This window comes from Dendropsophus ebraccatus, chromosome 1, assembly GCF_027789765.1.
Source record: "Dendropsophus ebraccatus isolate aDenEbr1 chromosome 1, aDenEbr1.pat, whole genome shotgun sequence".
Lineage (NCBI taxonomy): Eukaryota > Metazoa > Chordata > Amphibia > Anura > Hylidae > Dendropsophus > Dendropsophus ebraccatus.
In genome coordinates, this window is record NC_091454.1 from 108,785,039 (window position 1) to 108,795,053 (window position 10,015).

The 10,015-nt window shown below is 40.7% G+C and overlaps 1 protein-coding gene across 1 annotated transcript in view; it reads right to left on the reverse strand.

Moving 5' to 3' along the window:
- Positions 1 to 464: 464 nt before the first annotated feature.
- The window catches only part of SLC13A1 (solute carrier family 13 member 1), a 57,124-nt gene continuing 47,573 nt past the window's right edge, over positions 465 to 10,015 (reverse strand). Inside the window, exons 12-16 of the mRNA XM_069976626.1 lie at positions 6,697 to 6,800; positions 5,946 to 6,055; positions 3,663 to 3,824; positions 3,395 to 3,532; positions 465 to 2,728 (exon numbers count right to left, since the gene is read on the reverse strand). Coding sequence (XP_069832727.1) covers positions 2,561 to 2,728; positions 3,395 to 3,532; positions 3,663 to 3,824; positions 5,946 to 6,055; positions 6,697 to 6,800 — 682 coding nt within the window. The 3' untranslated portion in view covers positions 465 to 2,560. The remainder of the gene's footprint in view (positions 2,729 to 3,394; positions 3,533 to 3,662; positions 3,825 to 5,945; positions 6,056 to 6,696; positions 6,801 to 10,015) is intronic.

Genomic DNA, 10,015 nt, shown 5'->3' on the forward strand with positions numbered 1-10,015 from the left:
TCAATCCACTCCTGGTTTTGGTTGCCATGAGGACCTGACATGAGGACCAAATACTGCCTGAAAAATACTGTGTGTGAACCCAGCCTAATAGAGAAGAATGAATATGCTCACTAATAGCTTGAGTATCGGGGTACTCGATACTTGACCAAGTACCGCATGGTGGCTTTAATTAGAAAATCAACATGCGGGGAGGGGTCTGGAAGATCCTGCTGTGCCACAGCTATATTGGCTGCTAGCATAGCCGTGATTGGCTGGCTGCATCGGGGACCTGGGTGAGTACAGACTCAGGATACCTGATGCTTGTTTCACTTCTGGTCTGTTAGCTAACAGGAAGAGCAGCTGGAGCATGGACAGAACAAGTATAGCAGGGACAGAGCAAGTTTAGGGCTTAGTGTGGCTGGTTGGTTAGGCGATTAGTTTCCAAAAATACCCTTTTCAGGACTAGAAGTCTGTTAGTGTGACTGAAAAAAAAACATTTTCCATACACTTTTGGTCTGTTAGCTGACAGGGAGAGCTGCTATAGCAGAAACAGACCAAGTGGGGGGCTTAGTGTTCTTAGCTAGGGACTGGCGATTAGCTTAAAAAAACAGCCAATGGTCCTTTTCTGGACTTAAAGTCTGTCAGTGTGATTGAAAAAAAAAACATATTCCATTCATTATACAAGTAGTATATGGAATAGTGATACTGGTTAAGAGCTAGTAATAGTCATTAATCCAGTCCTCTCCTGTGCTTGGCTCCAATACTGCATGTATGACGCTAAGCTAATAGACAAGGGTCTAGTTCAGTGCCACCCCCTCCTGTTTTATAAGGATTTATGGACAGTGCAACAGTGGTTCAACAGAAGGTGTTGTAGCAGTCATGTTAGGAGGTGTTGTAAGGGTAATGCCAGGAGTTGTTGTAGGAATAATGCCAGGAGATGTTGCAGGAGTAATACCAACAGATGTGTTTAGGAGTATTTCCAGGAGATGTTGTGGGAGTAGCTTTGTGACCCTTTTCCTGGCACCAATAGTTTATTGGTTCTGCACAGACTGGTCTACAATATTGCCCCCTCTCATCCAAAAGTTGTTTTAATACAGCGACCTGGGAGTCTATAATGCATCCATGCATGCTCTCCCTACTGTGCCAGTTCCATTTCCGTAATGTGTCCATCACTTTCTGAGGTTTTCAGGTGCACCAGGCACCATGCTCCCCTGTGCCAAACAGAAGGCCTCTAAAAAAAATTCTTACGTCTCTCACTGACTTTAATGGGGTTCACTACTCTAATTGAGCACTTAAGCATTTGAAAATACTCAAATTGAATAATGAGCATTCAAGCATTTTAGTACTCACTCATCTCTATACACTAACATTTGAATGAATAACACCATATATATAATTACAAATGTTACAAACTTTACTATCATGTTTTACATATTTGTAGATATGAAGGTTTAAAATATTATTATTATAAAGTGACTTAAGGAAGGCCTTAAAGCACAGCATTTAAATTTAGACTACAACTATTTTACATGGTTTATGTTAAGATATTTAAAGTCCTCCTCTATATACAAATATACATTATTAACTGTGTAATATACAGTATTGACTTATTTTTATATTGGAGGGTTATCTTTGGAGTATACTGTATATGGGCCACATTGTGGCTCAGTGGTAAGCACTGCTGCCTTGCTACACCAAGGTCTTGGGTTGAAATTCCTCCAAGGACAAACATCTCCAGGTACTCCAGTTTTCTCCCACACTCCAAAAAGCATACAGATGGGTGAATTTGGAATTTAGATTTGGGGACAGGGACTGATTTAAGTGAAGACAAGCTGTGTAAAGTGCTGCAGAATAAGTTGGCATTATATAAATAAAGGAATTATCATATTGTTTGCAAAGTTTCCACTATAAAGCTCAAGGTTTGCTCATCTCTATTAATTATACATAGGGCCACATGTATCATCCGGCGAATGGATGATTTTCGGCGGAAAGTGCCGATTTGCGTCTTTTTTTAAGCAAAAATGGCGGATTTGCGAATAAAATATTCGCAAATCGGCACTTTCCGCCGAGTACGCCAGGGGGCGGAAAGGGGGCGGAGAGTGGGCGGAACGGAGGGCGCGGACTCAGAGTCCGCGCCATTTATCATCCGTTCCGCCAAAATGTACGCCGAAAACCTACTCCAGTCCTCAGCTGGCGTAGGTTTTCGGCGGTGCGCAACGGCGCGCACGTGATTTATGTAGAGGCAGTCCGCCTCTACATAAATCTCCGTAGCGCCGGAGCTGCGGGGGCATTTTTACGTCCGGCATAAAAAACGCCGGACTTAATAAATGCCTCCCATAGTGTTTTAAAGAAACTCTTCATAATAGATAACATCCAGTCAGATCCAGTGCAGGCATCTAACAAAAAAGAGCTGATTCGGTATAGTGGATTATAATGAAGGATACGGCTCTCAAGCCTGAAAGCTGATTCTTGATAAAAGCTGCGCCATAGATAACAAAACGTTAAAAATACCACCGCAGCATTTTAAAAATGTTGTATGGATACAGTTCTTAAACTGGTCTCAATGTGGTAACTTCTCTCTTCACACTGTTGAAGCAAGCGTTGTAGTAACCAGAACTGTACTGTTAACCATGATGGTGGGGGCCCAGGAAGGATAAATATTAAGACTGAACATTGGAATCGCCCATGTTGATATACACAGCATTACAACAAGGACTCCTAAAATATTGATGCCCAAGCCAGCTTTTACCTAGATAAAAAAATTATAATAACAATATATCACTTGATGTTGTAGAAGTAACAAAAAATTACATTTTGCAACATAAAATGTGTAAAAATATGTATAAAAGTATTTTTTCTTTTTGCATAATTTGTTTAGTGGCTGCACACTATATATGCTAAAAGTGGTAGTGGTGGTTTTGTTTATCTTAATATTGTATGGCCTATGGTGGATTGTGCCACAAAACAAACTAAGAAACCTCTCACAGCCATCACAAAATTGTAGCATATGAGAATGAAGTCAAGATAGATGCTATTATAACTTAAAACCTGAAGCATCTAGTGCATGATTTTAATTTTACTGATAATGAATTGACACTTGTGAGATGCAGGGGACAGTGCCAAAAAATGTTCCATCCTCTCTTTACTTCTACCTAAATGTTTCTTACAAACATTCACTAAAAATGTTCACAACATTTACTTATAATGATTTTACAGTTTTTTTCCTTTATAATTATAGTATACTGCACCTTATGTTCTTATACTTTTAAGTGTTAATATATTGGTTTACTTGTAAGCCTATGGCTAAGCCACATTTGCACTGTTTTTATTTTATTACAAAGCAAGAATAAAATGCCTTCAAAATATGCCAATTTAAAGCATCACAGATACCATACACAGTAATACGTATACTTACCATGTCCATGACTTGTAGATGACCATATGAAAAGACAATTGCATTTGGTGGATTTGCTACTGGAAGAAGGAATGCAAAAGATGTGCAAAGAGTTGTGGGGATGAGTATATAGAGGGGATTCACATTTATTGCTTCAGCCTGTGGATAATATGACAAAAAAAAAATATCATTATCATTTTAGTTAGACAAGTACTCTTCTCCATGCCCCAAGAAGTATTACTAGATTTAATATAATTATTTGAAATTGATTGCGGTTTGAGATACTCACCAGTGGTGCTAATATAGGTAGGAATATTGTGATTGTTGCAGGATTGCTGGCTACTTCAGTCACCGAGGTGACAATTATGCAAGCAATAAGTACAATAATCCATATAGGGAGTGAGCCAAGTGGAGTCATCTTACTTCCTATCCACTGAGACAGTCCAGAGACCTGAAATAGGACTATCAGTCAAGATGCACAAGAACTGAAATACACTGCAATAAATAAGCGTTTACTTCTTTCTCTTAACCTTCAAAGAAAGCTTTCTAGAATGTACTCCTGGTTTGATCTGAAATTGGATAACTGACTGGCTGAAGTAGAAAATGTTGCATGTGCTTTAGGGTGCTCTTGCATCATGCAATACAATTAGAATCCATTTAGACCAAACAACTTCTCAGCTGTGGGGAGCGCAAAGAGAGGGCCGATTAGCGAGATCAGTGACCCATTTGCAGTGTCTTTACATGCAGATAAGCTGCATGAACGATCCTTGTATCGCTCATGGAGCCCTGGAAACTGACAGCACAGGTATGTATATATCTGTGCTGTCAGTTTTTTCATGACAAGCAGCAGTCTATGCATACCAGCCACACTGCTTGTGATCCGGCATCTCGCTCTTTGGTCCTGGCACCGGATGTTAATCATTCTGGATGAAGCGGCAGCATGAAGTTACAGCACCATCTGAAAGACCAGAGAACCAGATGCCGGATCACAAGCAGCGTATATGCTGATGGATGTTTTTAAAATAGCTGATTTTATTCATCATCCCTAAGTGTGTAAGCATCTATAGACTGGATCTTGATAAATTTTTAAAGTGTGGCTGATGACAAAGGTAGGTCTCCTTGTTTACCTGCTGTTCATATACATGTCGTGCTGTCCAAGTGGAAGACACCATTTGCTATGTGCAAGTCTTGTAAAAATTTTGCTACCTGATCCATTAGTTTCATCTCTCCAAATTGAACTGTGGAAAGCACTTAGCAGAGCATAGTGGCACTGACCCTTTATCGGTTGAGGGGTGGGAAGGAATAAAAGAATAAAACTAGGTTTTCGGGGGACAGAGACAATGGCAGTCTCGAAGGCTTTACATCGCCATTATTTTACCTTGGAACACTAAGGGCAACATGTATCATCCGGCGTACGGATGATTTTCGGCGGAAAGTGCAGATTTGCGTATTTTTTTATTCGCAAATGGCCGATTTGTGAATAAAATATTCGCATATCGACACTTTCCGCCGAGTACACCAGGGGGCAGGGCGGGGGTGTGGATGGGGCGCTACGGGGGGCGCGGACTCAGAGTCCACGCGATTTATCATTTTTTCAGCGCAAATATACGCCGAAAACCTACTCCACCTTTCAGGTGGCGTAGGTTTTCGGCTGTGAGCACCGATGCGCACGGGATTTATGTAGAGGCGGTCCGCCTCTACATAAATCTCCATAGCACCGGAGTTGCGGGGACATTTATAAGTCCGGCGTAAAACGCCGGACTTAATAAATGTCCCCCTAAGGGTACAAACACACACACCGTATACGCAGCAGATATGCAGCAGATACGCAGCAGATCTGCAGCAGATTTGATGGTGCAGATTTGATGCTGTGTTCAGTTATTTAGATCTAATCTGCTGCGTATTTGTTGCGTTTTTGTTGCGTATCTGCTGCGTATCGCAGCAGTAAATATGCTGCATATACAGTGTGTGTGTGTTTATACCCTAAATCTTACTGATTGGTTCCTTTTAATAGAAATGTATATTGGTCAGAAAACCGTTTTTCTAATCCACAGCTTCAAATTCCGTGCAGTGGCATTGTAAATATATATTAAGAAATTCAGTAGACCATTTTAAAACTAAAAATGAAATAATAAAAAGTGGAGATTTAGTTTTGTGCCTTGATGCCATCTGCCATACACAAACAGTGCTGGCACCAGGCACTAAATACCACACAGTGTACATTTACAGCACAGGGATGAAGCAATAGAATTTGATATTTGTACTATACAGCTGACACTGGATAGAATAGATCACACTGATACAGGCTGTATATCCTATTAGATGCCATTATCACTAGTGACCGCAGCATCTAAATGGTTAGACAGACTGAGGGAGCTCATTCACTCATCCTATTGGCCTCTCTGCACATTATCCCAGAGTGTCAGTTGCCAGTAAAGTAATAAAACAAATAACTATATATATTTAGTATTACTATACTTTTACTGCTCCATTTAGTAAATCTGTGTGTCTGTGCTGTGATATATATAAAATAAGGACATGATGGGACTATATTGTGTTTTCTTTTTTTTACCTCACATCCTTCAGCCAGTGCAAATCCACCACCAACAAGAATACCAATATCCCACGGCATGCAGGCTTGAAATTCCTTCCATGTAATCAGTGGGGCATAATCAAAAGAATCTATGATAAAAATAATACATTTTTTAAAAATGTTATCAGTATAAACATTTTTATTTTTCCAGTAATTAAAAAAAAGAAACAACTTAGCAAGTAGTCTTCAAACATACCATGTGTAGTGTGATCCAACATACTGTTTTTCATGTCTCCTAGTTTGTGCCAATCCAAATATATTTGCCAAGAAGTAGGGAACATAGAACAGTGTATAATTAAAGGCCCTTTTACACTGACTATTGGCAATGAGAAAACCTTTAAATGCTCATTTTGGGGAAATTCAGTTCATGAACAGGTCTGTGCATTATGGGACGTGTGAATGTGGCCTCACAAAGATACAACAATAACAGTTTTACTTTTGTTTCTTTGGGAGGGCTCCCGCACCTCCGCTCCCGCTGCTCTATGCACAAAGAATTGAACGGAGAGCGAACGAAGCATAGGTACACGAGTCCTCCAATAGAGACACTGTGTGACACTGAGGCAGACGACATTCCGCTGCTTGTGCCCCGTGTAAACATACCCGGGAAATGAAATGTTAATTGTTGCTATCTGTCCCACACATTGATAAACTTGGGCCTTTATCTAAACACTTAAAAGTAGCCATATATTTTTAAGCAAGTTGCCAGTAAATCCTATAGAGAATACTCAACTGATTTTTCCAGTGTTTTTTCTTTTCCAGGGATATGCAGGGATGATAAAAAAGAGCATTCCTATTAGCAAAGCAGCTGTTGAATCAGTAGCATAGCCCTTGTACCTACAAATAAAGATAATTATGATTGTGAATTAGGATATTGTGGACATCTATAATGGAATAAATGGTATAAAGTAAATACAGTAAAATATGAGATTAAAGGCGAACTCCAGGGTTCCCATAAAAAATAAAATGCACAAAAAGCATATAGGTGCATTCACTGATCACCCACAGATTCTTGGACACCTTTCCTACTTGGTGCTCCAAGCCACTTTAAAAATTATAGTAGTTTTACATCATGGCATCTGCCTAGGAAACTTCATCTCCCAGCATGCGTTGCACCTCAGAGACAACTGCTGGGTACCCGCCCCTATCTTGTAGTATCTGCCTACCACTTGCACAGTAAACACAATGGGGGAGATTTATCAAACAGGGTGTAAAGAGAAACTGGCTCAGTTGCCCCTAGCAACCAATCAGATTCCACCTTTTATTCCTAACAGACTCTTTAGAAAATGAAAGGTGGAATCTGATTGGTTGCTAGGGGCAACTGAGCCAGTTTCACTTTACACCATGTTTGATAAATCTCCCCCTATATCTATCTTCCTGACTATTTCTCAGTTCATCTACACAGATAGATTACAGAAAGAGAGAGATGAAACAACAGTGTTTTCTTTCCCCTATTCTGCTCAGGAGAGGTTGTTTCCCTGCCCTTGGACAGATGATCATTGATGGTGGTTGGGGTTGCAGATGAGGTGTTAGAGCTTGTCTGTCGAGAAATGACAGAGATCATGTGACCTCTGTCTCAGAAAGGAGGCGGAGGACAGAGGAGTTGAGACAGAGTGGACCAGGAAATGGGGATTTTCATCAGCTTCAGGGTGAGTCAGGATGTGCTGTAGACAAACACACCAATTCATGTACTAGAAACCTTATACACATAAGCTTAGATTTTAGGTGGGGATTGAACAGGGTTGAACCTTTATTAACCAGAGGTAGCCTTTAAGTCTCAATATTAAATGAGTTTGAATATAAAGGGTAATTTAGAAAAGTAGTTCTAAAAGCGTTTGTGTCTATATTGACAAAGAGATTTAGTTCTCGAAACGTCGCAGACCTAGCAGCGTCGGCTGACGCTGAACACCTCCGGTTGGATGTCCCATAAGAAGCTCGGCTGAGCGAAATGAAAAGAGACTGTGCCGCCTTATGATGAACATGTATGGTCTGAACATGCACTAGTGGTGAAAAGTTTGTATCGCTCATGTTTGGATAAGTAAAGCTGTTATATCTTTTGCAATCTCTGGTATCCTTTTGATTATTGGACTGCAATAGGGATTGACAAGCTCCCTCTATACCAGAATAAAGGTCAGCACGAGGCAGTTTTCCTATAATAGAGATTTAACTAGTTGCCCCCTGTTCAGCAGAGTAGAGGGTGTCCAGTTTAGAGGGTGGTATACCAACAGAATTGTAATGTGTCTTGCAGTAAGGTATTGCAAAATTAAAATGAAAAAATACAATACCTTACTGTGGCAGGTGGACGATAACTGATGGTTGAACGAATGGTTGAATCGTTTGGTGTAATAGGGCTCTAAAGCCTGTACTACACATAGCAATTATTGTTTAAAGATTCGCTATAACGATTGATTGCTAGTTAAAACTAGCAATTTTGTAGCAAACAATTCAGAGGTATTACATTCACAGATTACTGTTATGAACGATCGTTTTTATGTTATATGGTCGCTAATCGTTCCTCAGGACAAGCCACACATGTTTTAGTGGCGATTGACTTATTACACGAACAGATATGTGAACAATTGGCAAACTACCAACAATAATTTTTTACATGTTGAAAGACAAAAATGAATGATGTTTCGTTCATCGTTTGATCGTAGGGTGTTATTACACGGACAGATAATCATTTTCAATCGTTATAGCGAATTTTAAAACAATACTCGCTCAGTGTAATAGAGCCTTAACAGTTATACAGTTCATTACAGTTAAAAGGGCCAGTGATCGGCCAGATAACAAATTTGTCATCTGATTCCATAGTTTGTGGCCAGTGATCGGCCAGATAACAAATCTGTCATCTGATTCCATAGTTTGTGCAGTCATATAAGTTAATATTATTATGATAAATTTAATGGGCTGCGCAAATAGTATAGCAATTGAGCCTTGTAAAGTGCTATCAGCACTTGTCTGCCTACAGTCGGCTTGGCTAAAAGGACCTTAAGGGTGGACTCACACTGAGGAATCTGCACTGAGAAGTTTATGCGGATTCTGTCGCTCGCGGCCGCATGCATCTCCACCTGTGCCATAGACTCCCTTCTATGCACAGGCGGAATCTGCCGTCCGCCGAAAGAATTGACATGTCAATTCTTTTGGCGGGCGGCAGAATTTGCTGACCATACAATGGAGTCTATGGGACAGGAGGAAATATGCGCGGGAGCGAGTGGGGATAAGTGATAGAATCCGCAAGATTCATCAGTGTGAATCCACCCTGAGGCTATGTTCACACTGCGTATGAATCCGTCCGTAGATCGTATGCCGCCGTACATCTGCGGCTGAAACTACGGGCGTGGGAAAAATAGACATGCGGCTGGATGCGTACGAACCGCGAACATACGCCCGTAGTACAGTTATGCTTCCCCAGCTTGATTCGAAGCGATCTGAGGCAGGTCATTTACTTGGAAATCTTCGTCCAGCCCCGTAAACCCCACACAACCTTTTGGATCGAAAAATCAAGTTCAATTTGGCTGAAATAAGTACTTCATACGGGACCGCATGGAAATCCACGGCATTTCCGTCCTCAAACAATGGTCTTGTTCATTTTTCACGGCGCCGTATACGATCCGGCCGTAAGCTCATACGTAGTGTGCACTGTGCGGGCGTATATCGTATACTTTCAAGCGAACGCATCAACCTCAAAACTACGTGCATATATTTGCGGTTCGCACGACGGACGGATTCATACGCAGTGTGAACATAGCCTGAAAAAGGGATCAATGTTGTTGTGTCAGTGCTGCCATGCTGTGGCCTGGAGAAAAAGACAATAACAAAACATTTCTCCCTTTGGATTAATCCACATGGATCAGAACTGATGTGAACTTTACCTGCAGATTTACAGCCACAACATTTTTCTTATGTTGTGGATCTATAATTTATTTCACCACTTTCTGTGTGTAGTGATGAGATCCATAATAATTCTGCAACAAAATCTGCACATGCGTATTTGTCACAAACCTGTATGAAAAAATTCTGATGCTTGCAGAATCGCCCTAATGGGGTAG